This window comes from Solea senegalensis, linkage group LG5 (genome assembly GCF_019176455.1).
Source record: "Solea senegalensis isolate Sse05_10M linkage group LG5, IFAPA_SoseM_1, whole genome shotgun sequence".
Taxonomy (NCBI): domain Eukaryota; kingdom Metazoa; phylum Chordata; class Actinopteri; order Pleuronectiformes; family Soleidae; genus Solea; species Solea senegalensis.
In genome coordinates, this window is record NC_058025.1 from 3,656,775 (window position 1) to 3,678,833 (window position 22,059).

The following is a 22,059-nucleotide window of genomic DNA, read 5'->3' on the forward strand; positions in this document are numbered from 1 at the left end:
CATATAAAACATATTCCAACCAAATATACAATAAAAGTGGCACGTATGTCAAGATACCGTAGAACGAAAAAAGCAACATGTACAGCTGTAGCGGTGTCTACACACATAGCTTAGAAGCTGACTCTTACCGTTTTACGTGTTGGTCTTGCCCGGACCAATATGGCGGAACGGTTAAAAAGAGAGAAAAAAAGAAGAAAGGACACTGTAGGGAAAAAAGTACAACACGGTGTTTACGTAAATCAAACTATGACACACGTTTCCAGAAAGTTTTAGACACAACATAACTTGACGTAGTCATTTCTTTAGCATCGCTGTACCCAGTTCAGTGTTTCATTGTCGGCCATTTTATGTTTCCCTGACAATGACGAGGGAAACTGGCTCCGGATCAGTGCTTGTTGAGGCAGGTTAACGGTCCGACGTGACACAGAGCCCGCCTCCTCTGCCACCGTCCTAACGATGACGTAGTCGTAACCGACAGGCACATTAGCCAATCAGGTAGCGGCGTGTGGAACATGGCTGGGATGGAAACTCACAACACCAGGGAAGTGAACTGTAAAACTTCCAGCAGAGCTGAAGCTCCCACAGGATTCAGTCTCACCCCACAACAGTGGCGTGTCCTGGGTTTAGTCACGCAGGCTTAGAGCTAGCGGCAATTCAGTGTCAAGTTGTGTTTACAGGCTTTAAACACGGCGTTACTAAACGTAGGGAGAAGTATGACGACATCGACCTGGGCTTCCTGAACTGAAGTCAAGCTCCGTAACCTAAACCCAGAGCTCGACTCAGAGGACGCCGTAGGTGAACAAACACCAGCTCGGGAAAACACTTCAGTAGCACTCGGGGGTTGTAAGCTTCTTTTGTAAGACTATACGGAGTCACTTTCCGGTGAAGCTTCACTTAGTTTAGTCATGTCTCTGGTCGAGCAGAGCCAGCAGTGGTTCCCCACCAGTGTACATGTAACGGTGCATCAGGGTCGGAACCTGCGCGCTAAGGGCAAGCATGGCACCAGCGACTCGTACGCCATCATCCAGGTGGCCAAAGACAAGTTCTCCACCACCGTGGTCGAGAAAAGTGTCGATCCCGTATGGAAGGAGGAGGCTTCCTTCGAGCTGCCACTCTTCCACCCGGGCAACGCTGAGCGGTGTACGCTGTACATCATCGTGATGCACCGGGCCCAGGTGGGACTCGACAAGTTCCTGGGTCAAGCTGTGGTGAACCTGGTGGACCTCCATGAGAACAAGGACCGCAAGAAGACAAAGTAAGTGACCCAGTTTTTACACTGATTTAAGTGTTGGTATTGGCCGAATACTGGTCAAAATCTATGTATCTATGATTAAAAACAGTTATCAATATGTGATGTAAAAATGCAAATAAAAGTAGCGAAATCATTTAAAATGGGTCTTCTTTATAAATCGGTCGTTAACCAGTATGTTTATCTTTTGTGTATTTATGTGTATTGGTCCAATATTGCTGTAAAGGTTGTGATGTTGGTCATTGAAAGTTGCTATAAGCAGAGATATTCAGTTTAAAACTCTTCTTAAAGAGATGGAAAGATTATTATATACATGCCAACTGCTAGTGATAGGCAGTATTTCACTAATATATCTTACAATATTTCTTTCATCAATAATGATAAAACAAAAATACATATTATTTATATTATCACTAGGGTTTTTTGTGACTGATGCCGATATCACAACCTTTGGATGTGTGGGATCTGTGGGTATCATTATCACATTTCACTTTGATTGAAGAATCATTGAGCACTTTGGAAACTAGGAAACACCAAATTGTTTTAAACTTAAAGTTTTAAAAATAATGTAATCAAAGAAATTCATCCTTTTTATTTCACAAGCATAAATATGTGGCTTCCCTGAGCTGAATTACTGTCCACATTATTTATGAATTGTAAAGTGTCAAGTCAAGATTCCATCTCAATTACTTGAGACATAAAGTATAAAGCACTTTACAAAGCAACTCAAACTCCACAATTATTTTACTCATCTTTTTAGCACGTCTTACCTCTGGGTTTGCACTGTAACTTCCATAAAATGTCATTAATATACAAATAAATAACCTTATGCCTTACAGGACTGAAACATTTACAACATAAAATGTATGTAGCACTTGCTTTTGAAACCCTTTGGAAAATCATACATGTTGACTTCTGGTGTCGTCATGGTAACATGTAAACATTGTCTTGGAAGCCCAAAGATACCAATATTTTTGTCCAATCTAGTATTTTATTTGTGCTGTTGCATATAACACCTAGTTATATCTGGGCCCTTCTGGTCCATTGGTGTCAGACATGATCTCTTCATGTTACCTGTGCTTTATTGAAGCATTTATGTCACTTGGGAGTGCGGGTCATATTGGATTTCACTCTTTTCTCTTTACGATATCTGATCCAGTGATTTCGGCCAGTATCGGCCCCTACTGATACTGAGATACGTGTAATGTTGACTGTCTTACCTCACGTGTTTAGTAGTCATTCTGTGTTAAACAAGTGGTTGTTGTTTTTTGTTAAAACCACTGTCAACTGGTTTCTTCAGTTTTCTCAGCAACAAAAATCTCTCTTTTATAATCTGACATTTATCATGATTGTTATTGATACTGATTCAGATATGTGGCCTGAATCCCTCGCACATTAAAATCTAAAAGGACAACACATCAGAGCTGCTGTTGTATGATGTTGCCTCCTTTTGATCGGCGGTGTCTCTCTTCCTGGTGTGGACATACATACACACATTATGACACACGTCACTGTGTTGTAATGTAGTAATGTTTCTCCACATCTTGTGCACATGAGATAAAACAAAATTAACCTTCATAGTCTTTTTAGGTTTTGGTTTATTCTGTCACTGAGGATCTTGTGATTGCTAGATGCAAGACAATGGCAACAAATGGATTCTGCATTTTTGTTTTCAACGAGACACACGTCATATCGTACTGTTTAGTTGCCCTGTCTGTCTCTGAGACATGCACACATACACACACAGACTGACAGCTGATTGTCCAAGCACAGTGTGTGCAGCCTATATCAAATGATAATGATAAGCATTTGGCAAATAGAGGATGTGTGCCAAAGTGTCTCAATTTACAAGACGGGTAGATTACGTTAGCTTTTTAGCACATTTTTCTCTTGGTAAACCCAGGCACATGTTATCACAGCACAGTGATAACATTATCTACCTCCCTGTCCCCTGTTAGATTATCTAACCAGAGAAGCACCATTGCATTTTTGTGGTTTCCCCACTGTGTGTAAACTCACTACTGTAGACCACACTACACCAAAATGCAGGTTGAAGATGATTTTATGTTATTAACACATCTTTTATTATAATAAAAAAAGACCCCCACTCTGAACACTGGAAATGAATATAATTTTTTCTAATCTTTAAAATTGCACACATACTAACTGAAATGTCAGCACATACAATGGATTGTTGTCATTAAAATGTACCAGAGGTGATCAAATTTGACCATATATGGCCCAAGATTTTTCAGTCCTTTTAATGCTACAATTTCTCAAGAAATTATCATTTTATTGGGGGCCAATTTTATTCCCCAGGAACCCATACAAATCACCACCTGTGTATTGACTCACAACAATGCTAACTTATCAACACCACTGGTGCTCTTTATTCACATAATGAAGTTGTGCCTTTTTATCACATAACATTTGCAGGTGTAATCTGGATTTGGATTTATTTGTGTTAGTGAAAGGTAACACAAAGATCGTTAACTTCATCTTAAACCCGATACCAGGGTAACTGGAGAGGCGAAGGAAACTAAAGTCCATCCATATAACTGACAGCTGACTGTCATCATGTGGACCACGTTGTAAATGTTACAGCCTCTGTAAACTGTAGGTATGAGACAGAAATGACTAAGACCAGCAAAATTTCTTTTTTTTACGAGTTTATCTCCACATCCCCACGAGTGTTAGAATGTAAACTCACTCAAAACCATTTGTCCCAAACTAGCCCTTCCATAAACTGTATTAAAGCAACATTTTTTTTGCTTTTTCTTTTATTGCAGACTTGGACTCAGTTTTACCTTATAAAGGAAACCGGAAACAAACTCAAGTTGCGTATTATCAACTCACACGTGACCATGTTAAGCCCACGTGTCTTCAAATTTAAATGAAGTAAAACAGATTTTTAACTGGGTTCATGTTAGTTGGTGTAAGATTTTCATGTAGAGATAAAATCTTGGTTAATGTCACCAACAAAAAACACTGAAGGGACAATTTATATGTGGACATTGTGAAATCTAGCAGTAGATTATATATCATTCTTTGAATTTGCATTACATTGTGTCCAGATAATCCAGGGTTAATACAGGAAATTGAAGTGACAAATGCATCCACATGCATGCATGACTTTTTCCACACCTTGTTGAATTATAATTTGTGTTATATCCTGTATATCTTTTGCAATTTCTGGTTTATACTTTGTTTTATGGCGACACTGTTGCATAATATTATGTTCAGGGACTACAGATGAGAAATAGCCTTCCAGTTAATTCTGTCACATTTGCGTACACATTATTTATGTGCACTCTCCTTGTATGACTTCACCAATGAGTACAGCAGGAACTGTGTACTTTAAATAGGTCACATGAAAACTAAACGTGTAAATGGTGATTGAGTCACTGCCCTTATCAGCGTCTAGGAGGAAAAACAGAAACTGTGCAGTTAGTGGGAAAGCAAACCTCAGCGCTTCCTTCTGTCGGTCCTCTCTTTCGCTCTCTCTGTTGAGCCACACCTAAAAGTTTGGCTGAAGCTTTTACTTCATAATCCAGTGTGAAGCCTAGTTTGCCATTGACAGCTTGATGTTAAAGGCCTTTCTGGAAGTCATTTTCTCACATCGCTGCACATTCCTCTGGGTTATTTGTGAGTTCACAGCACGTCATCTCACGCCCATGAGCATTTAATGAGTCAGAATGACCATTGTTCGACCCAGAATGGGTGTAACGACACTAAAAATAAAACGTCTAACTAAAATATATACGTACACACCCTCTTATGTAAGAAAATATCAAAATAAAAAGATGACTCCTGTCTATGTCCTTGTGTCCTTGAATTCTTCAGTGTCCTTTGGTAAAGGCGGAGCGAGCTGGCAGTTGGGAGCTCACTGTTTTATCGTAAATGTTATCTTGTGTTTGCACAGTGTGTCTTTACACTTTTACAACAGCAAAGTTCAGTCTTGGTGAATGAAAACCCTCAAAGCTTCCCTGCTTGGCTGCTTCATCTGTCTCCTTTAAAAACTCAATATGCAGGCTGGGTATTGGGTGTTGTTGCTGTTGCCTGCGAGTGCACTGGTGTTAGATTACTTTTTCTGCTTCCCTGTTGTGGTGATACAGGGTGTGACACTGATGACATTGGGTTTTTTTTTTCCCTTTTTCCCCTGCTGAAAGGGAACTCTACAGTAGGCTCTAATACAAAAGAGTGCATTCATGTGAGGCGAGGTTTTTAATGCTTTCTTCAAATGTGAGGCTGTCTTTAAAATTTCCTAAATCCTCGGACAAATTGGATAAACACATTAGTAAAATGTCAACCTAAAGGATTAGTGTTACTTTACTCTAAGCGAGTCTGTCTGTTTGCCTGTCTGTTTGTACACTTTTCACGTTTGAGGTTTAATGACCTAATGATAATGTTTTTTAGACACACTGAAGCCGCGTTTCCGTCATGGTACAGTACGGTATGGTACAGTTTGGAGCGTTAAAGCCCTTGGTCATGATTTGACTGAGAACAGTACCTTGTACTTGGTACGCTGGGTGTGTGCTGTGCCCGATGGCGAGATATGCAGCGTGACGTTCTAACAGCAACATGGAACGCGACACAAAAGACACCAGCATAATGGAGAACAATGGAGGAAATGGAAAGAAATAAAAATAAAAAACAGTTGTATCAGACAGCCTCAACTCGTGATTCCATGAAATGTCTAATATCTGGGCTAAATGGTCACTTTTGCTGTCTTTTCTCCCACCTGTTTTGTAAGAAAAACAACAATATTCAGTTTACAATAATGTAAAGGAGACACTCATTCTCATGTCTTCAAAGCTGAAGCCCTGGTTGAATAGTTAAACAAACTATTAGCCAAACTGATGTGCAACAACGTCTGGAACTTATAATTGTACGTATCTAACGTTTGTCAGATTATAAACGTTAGATACTTACAATTATTTTAAGTAGTCAGATGTCGACGGGGAACGAGTTCCAGATGGACAGCGACTTCCGAATGCGATATTAACCAAATTACTAGGTGTGGCAATCGCCAGAGACCCCACAACCCGATATCATTACGATGTCTGAGTCATGCTACGATATTGCAAAAAATAATGAGTATTTGCAAAATCATATATTGCGATATCCAGCTGTGGTGAGTAAGCATTTGGCACCATCTAGTGGACTGATTTTAAATGCTAATCCACAAAAAGATTAACGATTTTTTAACATCAGTTTGCTAAAAAATCTATACTTGGCGTCTCAAAAGCGATATAATATTGCCATGGAAAATTTTGCGATATTTCGCTGTATCGTTTCCCCCACAAACTGCTGTCTAAATACCAAAGGAAAGTGATCCATGCTTATTCAATTGTTGGATGTTTTTAAGTGGTGATATTTCATCAGTTGTCTTGAGGCAGCACATGATGTTCCTCAGGGACGGGTTCATTTCTCAGCCTCACTGTTATGTTTTCAAAACACAGGTGGTTGGTAGGTCATGGTTTGTAATGACAGTTTTGCCATTCATAATGTTACATTGCTGACTTTGAAAATAAAGAGCACAGCAGTGAAAACAAAGAGTGGTGAGCTGGCACTGGAATATTTTCCTTCCTTCCTTACCTAATATTTGTTCACCCAGAATGAGAATCTGTGTTTTCAAAGCAAATGTCAATTAAAATACACTGACTTTAAAGGTCCAGTGTTTAAAGTTTACTGCTATCCATTGTTGAAATTGCATGCTGCAATTTAATATCCCTCACCTCAGTGTTTGAGATCCCATGTAGCCTTCAGTTGGCGTCAAAATTCAAAAGATGTTTGGCTTGTCCGTTGTGGGCAATTGACGTCTGTTTTGTTGTTGTTGTTTTTTTTAAATAACTAAAACAATTGTGAATAATTTCTGGTTTCTTTGTTCCATTTAACAAATGAATAATAATAAAAAAAACTGTATAATTCAGTCAGTGGACTTAAAATAAGTTTGAGACATTTTTTGGACCGACTGAGTAATCAAGAAAATAATCATCAGATTAATCAATAATGACGCAAACTGTTGTTTTCAGCCCCTGAACATGGTAGCAATTAGTGTTGTGAAGAAAAGATAATTTGAAGGAAGTTGGAACCATTTGACATTTTACAGTGGTTGCACCTTGTCATTTTTTCTTTTGGGGCGTTCGATGACAGGATAAACAAAATGAACACGTCCTCTCCTGTTAATCATTACGCATGTAAGAGAAGTGACTTTGACAGTTAACAAAGGAAACCTGTTCAGCAGGACTTTTCAGAAATCTGCATCAAACAGGATAAAGACCGTGCACACCCTGTCTACTCGTTAATAACTGTAAAAAAGACATTATGCTTTTAAATGTCAACCTAATTGTGTTCTCTGCTTTAATTACCTCTGCTAAGAAGGTCATGTTTTTGACAGGGTTTGTTATTTAATCATAACAAATGATATGGAAATGATTTAACGTGCATTATGCACAATCTGCATTCTGTTTCTGTACTGCAGTGACCTTCAGGTGAAAATAATGTATTAATCGTCAAATTTGTGAAACAGATGGGGCAGCCCATGGCAAGCAGAAAGAGAACTTTCTTGCGACTGAAGGGTTGCTGGTTCAAGTCCGCACCAGGTCAAGGGCTTATCCTGAGCAAGGAACCCAATCCCAATTGTGAATTGGGCACTCTAAATTGACCCCAGCCACAGGGACACGCTCCTTGTGCTAGTCCAAAGTCCGGATAAATGGGAGGTTTTTGTCCCCTAGAGAGTACAAAAAGATTTAAACGTTACATAATTGGTTGCTTATTAAAACTGGCATCAAATCAGGTTATTCATGCTAACCAATTATGCTACATTCCTGAGTTCACCGTGTTCCAGTTTAGAAGTCAGAAGAAAACATGGAGTAAAGGGGCACATGTCACCCCTCTGCTCATTGAGCTCCACTGGCTACCCTTAGCCGCTCTCATCAAATTCAAATCACTGATGCTAGAATAGTGCTTCATCATGGGTCTGCTCCCACCTACTTAAATGCTCTCCTAAAGGCTTATGTCACCCCTCAACTACTCCAGATTGCTGTCTGGCGGTGCCAACACCCCACACAAGCCAATCCAGACTCTTTTCATGTGTCTTTCCACGCTGGTGGAATTAACCCACCGAGCGCTACCAGAACAGGGTCGTCCCTGTCTATCTTCAAGAAGCTCTTGAAAACCCAGCTCTTCCAAGAGCATCTTCTGTCCCAGTACTTACCCTACCCCCTACCCCCTCCCTCTGCACTTGGATGGATCCATCTCAGCACTCTCACCCTCTATCAGTCCACCGTTCCTATCTAGTCGAGCTCGGAAAGTCTGACTTCTGACCATTAATAAGTCTGCCTCTAGTTAGAGTTTGATCTGTGTTGCTTTCATATTGGTTTACAAGCTTCATAAAACTAATAAAAGGAGAGGTACTGATAGTAGACGCACTTTCTCTCATTGATGTGCTCTTTATAAGACAAGTATAACCACTAGTTTCCTGATTGTCTTGATCTGTTCTTGTGGTTATACGTGGTTAGTGATTGTTTGCCTTGGTCTAGAGTGAGAGATGAGGACTGTTTGACTTGCGTTCAGGGTGAATTTCGTTACATCATGTACGGTTCTGTGCAGCACCTCCCTGCGTGTTTGAAAGTGTTTGAAGAATGTTAGTTCACTCCCTTGTTTCCTCAGTGTTCTTCCCAGAAGGGCCTGTCTGGACGTCTGCTAAATGGCATGAAAATAAGAAGTTGCAGCAGTAAACTCCATGTGAACTACTTGGGATTGCCTGGTTAATGTCATAGAATGTTTCAAACTGAAATCCAGCATCGATATCATCAGTATACCCCAGTTTAAATGCTACAAAGTTGGACCAAAACCTCACAGTGCTCAAAAATGATCAAAGAGGAAGTTTACCTTTACTTTAAATTAAGTGAAACAGTCGGAACGAAAGACTTCAAAGCGGGAATGCTTGCTATAATGGGCACCCTTTGCTTACAGCATTAGTACATCTAATAATACCAAAGGTTTAATTATGCAAGTTGAAAGCATCTGTGTGTAATAGAACTAATGGGTTGTTTTGGCATGGCTTTAGACGGAGCTCTCGAGAACACCGCTACCTTTCCCTTCGCAGACATTAAGTGCTGGTCCTGTACAACAGCGAGGACGCGCGTTTGGAGAGGGAGGGTTGGAATAAACCTATCATTTTCAGGCTTCATCTAGGTTTGGCACACTGCTCACAACGGGAACTGGGACAAGCTGTTCGCTGGTTAATGCTATCAGTCACAGTTTGAACGAGGCGTGACACGATAATGATCGCATGTGAAGTCTCAGCCATAAGGAACCAGGAAGTTTAGGTTGGGCTTTTATTGGTACTGACTTGTTTTTATATTCATCTTGCATTAAACTTAATTTAAAGAGATAGATTTATTGTTTTTTTTAAAGTAGTGGTGTATAATGGCACTTTCCCATTATACAGTTGCAGCACGACTCGACTCTACTCGTTTTAACGTTTCCATTACTATCGTACCTCCTCAATGTGGTGAGTCGTCATAGCACAGCTGCACGAAACTGCTGTAGTGACATGTAAAGCAGTTGTTTTTCAGTTTACTGAATCGTTAGAGTAAGTTAATTAAAAATATTAGTCCATCACTTTCACTAAATACACCAGACTCTGTTCAATATTGAGATTTAAGAAATTTCCTTGCTAAATTTTGGCGATTAAAGCACATTTTCAGGATTTTTTTCTTGATTGTGCATAATAAATAAATGAGTTGTCCTACAGTTTTAGTCCAATATCGGCTAATACCAATATCGTGCCGATGATATCAGGCATCCGCACATAAATTGTAACCGTTAAATGACAAACAAATAATACAAATATTTGCATAACTTCAGTAGCCAGTTATTGAACAACACTGATGTCGCCACGTTCACCAATCTACTTCTTGTGTATAAGGTTCCACATCGTCAGTATTTTTCGAAGAATCGACAGCGTGAGGCAAGCTGCTTGCAGAAAGAGGGAGATGTGAGAACCAGAACTTGATTTACACATTGTTCGGATGTGAATAGAGAAACAGCAGAGAAAAAACTCTGTTATGTTTTCTTCTTTTTTTCGGAGCCTTACCATAGAGCCGTCATATTAACCACAACAATAAAACACTGTGGTTGGAACAAGGCCGCAGTGGAGGATGACAAGCCACCACCACATCCACAGTTGATCTCACTTCATACACAGACGGGTTCAGACAGCATTGATCACAACAGCGCCGGTGTCTTAACAAGGGGTGGGACTCCTTTCAGAGCAGCGGCGAGTGGGTGACGTGCTACGGTAGCATGTTTTGTCACAACCTGTTTCCTTTCATGTTGTGGGGACGCATGGAGTTGTGCAAAAATACAGTAGATTTCCACTGTTCTGTACGGCCACCTGCAGGGGCTGCGTGCTGTTAAGCCACCGTAAACCACAGCGACTCCAATTCGACGCCCAGCGGTGCAGAAGCTCTTACAGTGCAGCAGATAATCTGCTTGAGTTATTTGTTCCAAGGCTGTCTGACAGCATGTTGAAAGGATTCAAAATATTCCAAATTATTATTTTTTTTTTGAACAACAAATTTCTCTTTCCCTACTAACATCAGAACATAGTTCATGTCCAGGTGCTGAACACTGTATGTAACACACTAACTCTAGACAATTGTCTTATACACTCCACTTAAATAAAACAAGTAACAGGAATGTACATAAAAAAAATTCATATCTAAATGTAAGTATATAGCTGCTTTTCCACCTGTGGTCCCAGATCGTCTTGGCACGACACGGTCTATGTTGTTTTTCCACTACAAAATAGTACCTACTCAACGTGGGCGGAGTCATCACTGCACGACACACACGAACGAGTGACTAGTGACTTGTAAAGCAGTTGTTTTCAGTGTAACTGAATCATTAGAATCAGTTAATTAAAACTTCCTCCAGACTCTGTTCGGACACAGTCACTGGACTGAAATACAGTGACTTACTAGTGAATTAAAACTAATCTGGAATTAAATCTCTTTCAAACTGCTCATGAGTGAGTTAAGAAATGTCACTGCATGATGAGTTCACCTGTTTCATACTTTGAAGGATATTTGCACTTATGTGAGTTGTATTGATTCCACCTCGCACTCTGCCTGTTGCAATACAAAACTCTGATTGATTTTTTTTTTTTTCTATTCGTTGCAGTTGGTTCAAGCTGGTGGACAAGTCTGGCAAAGAGGACAAGGCGCGAGGGGAGGTGCTCCTAGACATACAATTTATGAGAAATAACATGTCAGCTAGCATGTTCGACCTTTCCATGCAGGACAAACCCCGCTCTCGCATTTCCAAGCTCAAGGACAAAGTCCGTGGGAAGAAAAAGGACAGCTTCTCTGACTCCGCGTCGGCTATCGTTCCTTCCGTCAGCCAGGTCCTCACCGACAGCGAGGGGGAGCCTGACACGCAGTCACTCAGTCAGTCTCCGGGAACAAAAAAGAGATCCAAGCTTAAAAAGCTCTTTGTCCCCAAATCCAACCTGCAACGCAACACATCACAGTCCATGTCCACGCTGGGAACTCTCCCTGAAAAGAACTCGTCTCTCAGCGGCAGCCGCTCATCGGGCCTCAACGTAGACTCTCCTGAAGGTGAATTAACCATTTGTATTCTTCGACCCCCATTCAACTCGATCTGGTATCACTACTTACTTAATGTTGATATATATATTTATATGTATATATATGTGTATATATGTGTATATGTATATATATGTGTATATATGTGTATATGTATATATATATGTGTATATGTATATATATGTATATATGTATGTATATATATGTATATATGTGTATATATATATATGTATATATATATATATATATATAATTTTCACATATTTATCCCAAAGTGGTTACTTCTGTCACATTTCTTAAATTTTGCTTGTTTATGAAAGAGATTTTCACATATTTATTTATTTCATATTTAAAAGTGCTTACATTTGTCACATTTTTTTTCCTCAGAAGAAAACAGAGTTATTATACTGTTTAGCGATGTCAATAGAGGACAGGAACAAACAAAATGATCTTCCCTGAGCGAACAATCACGACACCAAAGCATCCGAAAAGTGGCATGTTGATGTATTTCTGGTTCTACAACATAGATGGCAGAGAGCCTCGTCTCTTATGACCTCTGTAGTCGTATGAGATTTGTGGCATTCATTAAAAGATAGATCTTAATAATGCGTTTCACAAATTAAGAATGATATGAATCAGATAATCAGCTCTCACATCCATCCTCAGTGACCCTGCACATGTACGGTTTCCTCGTCCTCTGACCTGCTGCAATTTCACACTATTTCTACTCTAATCAGTGCTCATGCATTCATTTATTTGTTTCCACAGCCACAAGATTAAAACTGACCTTTTCTACTTGTTAAAACCTTAGCAACACGCATAGAACTCTGATTCACTCAGTTTCACCACATTCATCACTCATATGCGCTTCATAAGTCATATCTCAAATGTAAATAGTTTCTCATGCTAGTTTTTCTCAGACAAAAACTTACCTTTAAGGCAGTAAAGTTGTCTTTTATCGCTTAACCAGACTCTATTTAACTATAAATTCTGCTCTTGTGAACAAACACACGCCATCCGTGCATATTTGAATGCAGGATGTAGGAAGTTATATCTGATCCTGTGGTCACAGGTTTTGCCTCCAGGATGCATTTTTATGTCAGGTGTGTACAGTCGTACTTAGTGCTATCCATATGTGTTTGGATCACCGGGCATGGCTGTTAATACCAGGTCTCAACGGGGCCTTTGTTTACACTTTACACAGCTTTGACTTCCCTGTGCTGCACAGTGCAGGTTACATAAGTAATAGTTTTGAATGTCAACAGTGACATCACGCTTCTCTGTTTTCTGTTCCCACAGTAAAGAAAAAATTCAAATTCCTGGGACACAAGCGGACGGGCAGCTCCGACAGCAGGGTCTCTCAGGGTCCCTTCTCTTTACTGGGTCGCTCCAAACAGAGCAACAACGACCAGAACAGCCTGTGCATCAACGGCAGCCATGTGTACGCAGAGGAGAACGAGCCCAAGAGCGGATCCACGCTCAGTCTGAACAGCTCGGGCCAGGGCTCTGTGGAGGAAATCCGCATAAGTGTACCTGACCCCACCCTCAGACAGGAGTCATCAAATAGAGCCATCATGGAGCAACACCGCCATCAAGAGGAGGAGCAGAGAAGGCAGGCAGAGGCAAGGAGGTTGGAGGAAGAGGAGAAACACAAGGTAGAGTTGAAGAGACTGCAGGAGGAAGATGATCAAAAACGCCAAGAGGAGCAGGAGAGGAAGAGACGATTCCTCGAGGATGAAGCAAGGAGGAAGGAGGAAGAGGAGAGACGGAGGCAAGAGGAGGAGCGCAGAGCTGCAGAGGGTCAGAGGCTTGAGGAGGAGCAACGCAAAGCGGAGGAGCGGAAACAGCAGGAAGAGGCCTCCATGAGTGATAGGCTGTCCAGTCTCTTTGGGATGCTCAGAAAGAAGGAGGAGAAAAAAGAGGAGGTGCAGGAATCACCTCCACCTGCCACTATCGTTGACACTAAATCTCATGAAGAACCAAACTCCCCTTTCTTTACCAACCCTTTTGAGGATATTCCTCTTGGCCTCGACTCCAAAAATCTCGAGCAACCCACCTCGCACCACTCCTCCAACCCATTTGACGAGATTCCTCTCGGCTCGGATCCAGTCGTCGGCAAGAATGAAAGCCCAGCTGATCATCAGAAACCTGGCCGTACTCCACAACCCCCCTCTGCCATGGGCTTCCTCAACCGCACTGCTAAAGTGTCTGCAGTCAAACCCAGGTAGGCCTTTTTTTTTTCTTCTTCATTTGCATCCTATGTTCAAAAGAGGATAGTGTTATGTAATTATGCTCTTATGTCATTCAGCTGTTGTGGCTATTGTTTGCCTGTAGTCACACTAGTCTTAGACTTGCATGACAGAAATTGAATCATTCGACCTTCAAATGTTCCTGCTCTTCCCCTCACAGTTTTTTTGATGTGGCGTGTGTTTTATTTCACAAATAAAGAGAGAGCTCTAGTTGTGCAAAAAGCAACGAGACGATATACTGCCAGTAAAGAAATCTGAAATGCTTTTCAGACTCTGTACAGTTTCATCCCACACCGTGTCTGTCGACACTGAAACTGGGAAAGTCCTCATTTCACCACCTCGTTTCCTTCTATTCATGTTGCCCCCAAACCTGTGACTGAGTTGCCAAAGCTGTGAATTCCACGCAGTCGTTGACGGACGTGTTTGACTGGTTTGGTGTCTGCACCCGTGAGACCATGGGTGTGGCTTGTGTTGGGGAAGATGTGGTCTAGCAGGTTGTGGTGGACTGCTCATAAGGAGTGACGGAGCCTAACTGTGACTTTCCTCTGGTCAATATCTGTGGGATTGGATTTAGCTTTGAATTCTTGTTGTTGAAAGTTGCATATGCACCTGGATTGGAGTGGATTATTATTTTATTTTAAATTTTTCTTGACGTCATCATGGTAAGAGGCTTTTGTTTGCTAACGCTACAGCTTTTAGAGCGCTCGTTGTTCTCCAGGAAGTTTGTTCGGTGGTTGATGTCGTACAGTTACTAATGCAGTTAGTGTTGAGGTGACTCCTGAACATGTATAGTAGTAAAGTCACGTGATAGTCTATACGTACTACACAGTCGAAGAATTCCAACTTGAACAGCTGAGAGTCGAAGCTAAAAATAGAAACTAAGACTAAGAGTGAATACCTGAAGCGGTATGGACGCAAACGTGGAACTCATGATTTATATTTATTTGTCTTGGCTGACTTTACTTGCACATATTGCGATACAATAACTTTTCTTGTCACAGTTGACAGATTTATACTCCATTATGTGAAGCAGTGAGGTAAAGGGAAATTGGCAGTTTTTTGAGTTGATGTGAGATGCAAGTTAAAATGGTGACGGGCTGTAAATTGGTGGAAGTGACTTTAGATCATGTGATGGTGTAGGACTGACGTGTAGGCCTGTGTTTTCACTCCTTGGCAGATTGACTCAGTCTCTGGTGTCTGAACCCCCTGACATCCAAACCCTCAGTCCGCCGTGTCCTTCCCCAGAAGACACTTCTGACTTCACCCTCTCTAGTGTCTCCTCCGATTCCCCGGCTACGTTCTCCAACCTCCACTCGTCCTTGGCTCCACCGAGCTTGAGTCAAAGCCAGTCTAATTCTCCGTTTGGAAGCACAGAGAGTTTGGCATCTGTGGAATCTGTGGAATCTCCAGGCGCCATGTCGGACAAGAGGAGAACGGCCCTTCTGCCAAACATCTATCCTCCACCTGGGAGCCACAACGACCCCATGAGTGAGATCAAGAACCCTGCTAATGCGGGAGCAAAAAAGTCTGTGCCTCTTCCCGATTACGAAACCCTCTTTCCACAGAAGAGGCACGGCGTACAAGGGGAAACTCGATGGGATCATATCATCGCAGAGGTAAATCAGAAACACAGGGACACCCCGCCGATACTTCTGGGTCCAGAGATGAGCGTGGATGCCCCGGCGCAGCACGACCGAAGTCCGAGGTCTTCTGTATCACTGGATGGTCCTGCCTCGCGGCATTATCAAACGCACCTCCAGGAGACCAAACCTGTGTCATCCAAAAAAGCAGCAGCCCCAGCTCCACCTAAGCCGTTCTCATCTCTACGTACACAGCCACCAGATGTCTCAACTCAGTGGCAAAACCAGAACACTGCTCATCAATCTGCCCTCAGACAGAGTCCGCCTGTGGTCCAAGACCCTTTGTACCCTGACTCCTCAAGCAGAGAAAGTCTCTCGGGGACGTCCAGGGACGGAGAGAGGAGGGCGACGCACTCGCTGCCCGTTGCGACACACGTGTCCAGATCGACCAGCCAAAGAAATGCAAGTCTTCCAGAAAATGAAAGGAAAGCGCCGGTCTCCGTAAACCAAGATGCACCCACAGCCAAACCCAGACAGAAGAGGGACAAAGAGCAGCAGGAAGATTCTGCTCTGACAGCGGACAGATATATGAACCGTCGGACTTCATCTGGTGAAAGTACGAGACGCTCGGACAAAAATGTGGAGCAGGCAAAGGAGGACTTATCGGCCTTTGACCCGTACTTCAGTAATGAGCGTCGCTCCAAAGACCCGCGGACACAGCAGAACAAAGATGACCTTTTTACTGGCAACATGGAAAAAAAGGACAAGCCAGAAAGTCGGGGAATGACAGCAGGTGACCTTGATGAAATCTTTAGCCAGGACAAGCCAGCGGATCCCTTTGCTAGTGTTCAGGGCAGTGAGAACAGGACAAGTGCAGACTCAAAGCCAATTAGTTTTTATGCTTTTCAAAGGAGCAACTCGCAGAGGCAAAAACAGGCCCTGGCATCAAAAGCTAACTCGGATAGTAAAGGTCCCCAGACTCCACAGGAGCAAACAACCAAGAGTGGAGCTAATCAAGGCCCCGCTGCACGAGACGTCACCAAAGAGCCTCAAGCCGACGTCATAACCCAAAACTTTTACAGAGGAGAGTCTCAGTTTGGAGCTGAAACTAATGCTGCTTTAAGCTCCTCTGAGTCCCTCCAGATGATTATGGAGGAACCGGCAGAAAGTCTGTCTGCTGGAAAGACACCATTGCAAGCAAGGGTCTCACCGTCTGACGTTCAGACTGTCAGTGCTCAGAACGGCACTGGAGGTGGTCTAGTCCTGTCTGCACGCAGGTGAGATTGAAGAGGCTTCTCACAAAGATTGCACTTGTGGATCCTCTATGTCTGAATTTGCTGCTGCTGCTGTATTGGGAGACGGATGAGGTGTTGGGATTTCCCTTGGGGTGTGACTGATTTGAAAGCTTGTGATTTCTCAGCTTCCATGTCGCATTTCCAGCCTAATTGTACTCAATATTGTGTGATTGCGGTGGTGTTATGTGCGAGATAAATGAAACTTTAATTGAGAATGTGGAATTCTTCTTCTTGCTCTACAGGCCTCATCCCGTGAAGCCTCTGACGTCACTTGAGAGTCCGCATACCAACAGCAACCAATCTGTGAAAGACATTAAAGTGTGGGACAACACACCCGGAAAGATTAAGGTACAGCTGCAGCGACGTGAATCACACACTGAGATATACCTTACTTTTCACCATTTCCATGCACATGTATCAGAAAGACTTGTTTCTAATCCAGTTTTAACACATTTGGACATTTATTATAGAATTTTGAACCTTGGGTTTACTGTTTGACATCTGCTCATTAGATAATGTGGTTGGAAAGTTGAAGCTCCAGTTTGTAGTAATTACGAGGGTTAATTGGCAGACATTGAGCACACCAACAAGTTAAATGAGTTTGACCTGAACAATGAACATTCAAATCAACTTGAAACAGTGCCCATGTCTGCAGTTTAATTGTTCTAGTCTTGATTGTTGTCGTCCATTCTTTGTGTTTCACATTTTAAAGCAGAAATGATAATATCCTTTCTGGTACACTGAACATGTTTTTAGTTTTCTAGATTTCCTCAACAGACGTGATTGTTGATAGAAACTTGTTTGGTCACTCAGCAGAAGTACAAGATTAAATCTCTGTGCAAAACAATCTAAAAACCAACAGTTAAAAGTCGTATGTGTGCACTAGTACTTTGATAATGTACCGTACGGATGGCTCAATATCACCTTTTTGTGTCTGATGCAGCCATTTTACATCTTTTAAAATAAGAATCTATGCATTTACTGATGCATTTACCACCTACAGCCAATTCAAAGACATAATTCTTCTTCTATTAAGAGGAAATAAGCAGCCCACCACATGATGCTGTTGCAAATGTTTTACTTACTTAACTTTTACTTAACATTTAGATGAATCTGTCGATTCTTTTCACGTTTAAACGTGTAATCGTTTGGTCCATAAAACGTCCGAAAGCGTTAGACAAATTACAAACACTGATATTACACTGATATCCCATATTAAGCTTATTAAGCTGCGTCAGCACATTCAGTCCTTGAATTTGAGGGAGTTGGTCCTGGAAAAGTCCTTGAATTTGATGTCAACCAAGGTGCGGGAACCGTACTTTCATCCTCGGTCGACAGCATGGAAACGTGAACACGTACGAACTCTTGTGAATACGTTGGTAAATTGACCTTTCTCTTCTTCTTCTTTCTTCTCCCGCAGACTCTGGCAGACTCGGGTCGGAGCGGCCCCTTCAGTCAGCTGACGCAGGATGAGCTGATCACGCTGGTGGTGAAGCAGCAGACGGACCTGTCCAAGAAGGACGCCAAGATCGTGGAGCTGGAGGACTACATCGACAAACTGCTGCTGCGCGTCATGGAGGAGAAACCCAGCATCCTGGCCGCCATCAAACCGGTGTAAGGAAGTCAGTGAGAGACACTCGTCTATGATCTATTATAAAGGTCTTAAAAGCATATGCACTTGAAGAACCATTTTTTAATTAGTTTCAGAATGCTGGAAAACATCTCTGGACTATTAATATTTGGTTATTATAACAATAACAAGCAAACATAAACAATATTTATATGAGCTGATGAATGTATTTGTTGTGACACTAAGGTACTGCAATTTGAATTTAATTGTTACATAATATACATATACACTGAGATATATATGTATGGAACATGGGTTGAGGTTTATTTATTTAATACACACGCAGAAAAAGTTCTATTTTTCTTAATTATGACCTATTTTGATTCTTTATTCTGATTTGTCTTGTTTTTTTTTAAACCCTTATACTGGGCAGATACTTTGTGTAATTTGTATATAATAACCACACTAGGGCTGCGGCGTTTCATAGGTTATTAATTGATCATTAAATGAATCCTCAGCTATTTTTTTATTAAAAACAAGTTGTCTTATTTGTTTTTATCTTCTTAACCGTGAAGATTCTCTGGTTCCTTTGCTTCATATAACAAAGAAATCATTAAAAGTGATTAAATTTGACAAGACAGTTTTTTTTTTATTATTATTATTTTATGGACCAAACAACTCAATAAATTGAGAAAAATAGTTGTTCCAAATTCATACACTATCTCAATGAGGTCTGAAGTTTGTCTTAATGAATTCAATCACTAACTTTTGGCCTCATCAGCTGAATAAATATTAAGAGGACACTATCTTTTATTTTCCGTCGTCTTATTTCCAGCATGTATTTTTGTAAACTAGATCACAAACAACCAGTCTTTAAAATTATAGATAAATATTGTGCCTTTACTTTTTGCTCCAAAGAGGTTTTTTCTTATAAAGGAAAAAACAGCAATAAATAACAACAACACAACATGCAAACAGCTACGATGCACTGTTCTTACTTTAAACATCCACTGTAGTAATTACCTGGATTTGTATTGTATTGTACCTTTATGTGGTTCTTGTGCTGGGGATGGGACGATATACATGAAGTCGATTATGGTGAATTTCACTTCTCGAAATCATGTTTTTATGTGATGCAAGTGACTTAAAAAATGCTGGGTTTTTTTGCTCGCCAACATACAGTCCTGGTTAAAAATGCATTGAAAGGGCCACTTCACCCAAAAAATATACAGTTTTTTACTAATTTCCAGAGATAAATGTGTTATTCGATCATCAGACGTTAAACAAACACACATGATTTTAACTTTTTTCTTCATTTGACCAAGTGGGGAAAAAATGGGTAAACAAACCTAATAACTTATTACCAAAATGTAAGGATTTCTCATTTTATTTTGTCATTTTAAGAGAGAAAATCTGACTATTTCTGACAATCTCATATCGTCCCATGCCTGGCTTGTGCACATCATTATGTGGAAAAACCAAATCTGCAAGTAAAAAGTCTTCTAACAATGTAAAAATGTTGAACACTGTGACGTTTATTGTATTTATAAAATAAAAGATCAAAAAAGGAATCACCAGAGCAACAGTCACAGCCTCGTCAAGAGTGGAGTTTGAACTCCGCTAATGAAAGCGTCTCTGCCTTCGTACGCCGTCATTCTCTTTGATGTCCAAGCAGAGAAATAAAGCAATATACAACGAGAACGTGCAGCGCCGTGCCTTCAAAAAGCTTCTTCCTCTGCATGCAGAACTACGTCTGATGTTTGTCTGACGACGGCGATAATCCATCATAATCCATCCCATTGTCGCCGTCAGAACATTTGAAAGGACGACGGACTTTTAATGGGAAACAATAAAGACGCTGATAATCTCACCACGGGTTTTTGCCTTGTCTGTGTTTTCTTACAAATGTTTCATGTACATCGTCATCTTCAAACACGCCACGTGTTGATTTTGTGTTTGTAAGATAATTTAGTCGAGCTTCCAGTTTATCTACAGTTTATTTACATTTCCTTGTGTTTATTAAAACTGCATCCTTTATTCTCGACGAACAGCATACGCGTACTTTAGCAGAAAATCGTGTTTTTGTCTCCTGTGCGTCGGTGAGCTGCCGTTCCAAGAAATTATCTTTGGCCTTTTGGAGGAAAATGAAAGTGTATGTATTCATGACACATTTTCAATTAAATGGTTCTTTTTGCCCGAGTCAAGAGACGTTTTATTTTGTGAGATTCAGAAATCTTCCTGCGGGATGTTCGGTTCAAGGAAATCAACATTTTTTTAGTCTTGCATAAAAGAAAAACTATATTTTATCCGTGATGTGATCACCAGATGCCAAACTTTCTTTTTTTAAGTAAAAAATAAAGCACCTTAAAAGCCCAGTGTGTAACACGCAGGGGGATTAATGACATAAATGTAAAAAGTCAGAGGAAAAAAAGTCAGAATTTATTCTGAGAAAAAAAAAATTAAGAATTTATTCTGAGATTAAAGTTGGAATTCATTCCGAGAAAAAAAAGTCAGAATTCTGGGATTAAAGTACAAATTCAAGATTAAAGTCATAATCGCAAAATAAATTCTGACTTTAATCTGAATTTAATTAAAGAATTCTGATTTTTTTTCTCGGTATAAAATGTTGACTTTAATCTCAAATACATTCTGATTTAATCTCTGAATTCATGCTGTTCCATACATTTCATACAACCTTTACACGGATTTCAAGATGGCTGCTACTTTGGTCAACGGTAAAAACACTTCAACTGTTAGCTTAACTTATGTCTTATTTGTTTCACGTTAATTCAGTCGTTGTACATATTGTACAGTTTGTTTTAAATGTGTGTGTTACTACACACAAGCACAGTGTAGTAACACACACATACACACACTGAAGTACAAGGCCCTAAAGAAATGACAGAGATTACTCCACTGTGAACAAGACGTAATGAAAAAGAGAAACCCTTTTCCTAAAGAGGAACCAAAACAGTGTCTGAATTGTTATTATTATTGTTATTATTATTATTACACCTGATTATATTCCTAATTATTATACTGTTAGCAGGAATCCTTATTCCTTGACACTTTTTCATATGTATTATATATATTTATATCCAAAGAAAAGAGTTCCTTCACCGACATCAACAATTGGCCCCTGAGGTAAAAAAAAGACAATGGGGCGTGGTCAGCTGCATTAGAGGTGGAGGCGTGGCAGTGGCTCATGAAAGCAGTAACAGGTGAGATAACAGTCACAGCTGGCAGCCGCTTGTAATCACAGTGGAACTCACGCAGTTTTAGAACGTTGAAGCTCAGCAGCGACGGAACCGTGGAGTTTTAAACACGCGTGTGAAGTTACTAGGGTTCACTGTCTCCTGCGACACGCTTCCTTCCAGGTATGTGACGGCTAATTGTGTTTGTTAATAATCTCTAGATGCCGAGATGTTCTTCTTATTAAAGGGGACATATTAAGAAGAAGAAATGACACTAAAACAATCACAGGGCGTGTGGAGGAG

At 40.8% G+C, this 22,059-nt stretch overlaps 1 protein-coding gene across 1 annotated transcript; it reads left to right on the forward strand.

The window, feature by feature from the left end:
- Positions 1-501: 501 nt before the first annotated feature.
- Positions 502-20,758, forward strand: rab11fip1a (RAB11 family interacting protein 1 (class I) a). Its single transcript, XM_044026560.1, has 6 exons — positions 502-1,255; positions 11,444-11,880; positions 13,168-14,092; positions 15,295-16,974; positions 17,235-17,340; positions 18,413-20,758. Exons 1-6 carry the CDS (start codon positions 906-908, stop codon positions 18,608-18,610), a joined length of 3,696 nt encoding a protein of 1,231 aa, XP_043882495.1. The 5' UTR covers positions 502-905; the 3' UTR covers positions 18,611-20,758.
- Positions 20,759-22,059: the final 1,301 nt, after the last annotated feature.

Coding starts and splice junctions, on each gene's coding strand:
- rab11fip1a (XM_044026560.1), top strand. CDS start 906: ATGTCTCTGGTCGAGCAGAGCCAGCAGTGGTTCCCCACCAGTGTACAT. Junction 1,256..11,443: donor AAGGACCGCAAGAAGACAAA/GTAAGTGACCCA, acceptor TATTCGTTGCAG/TTGGTTCAAGCTGGTGGACA. Junction 11,881..13,167: donor CAACGTAGACTCTCCTGAAG/GTGAATTAACCA, acceptor CTGTTCCCACAG/TAAAGAAAAAATTCAAATTC.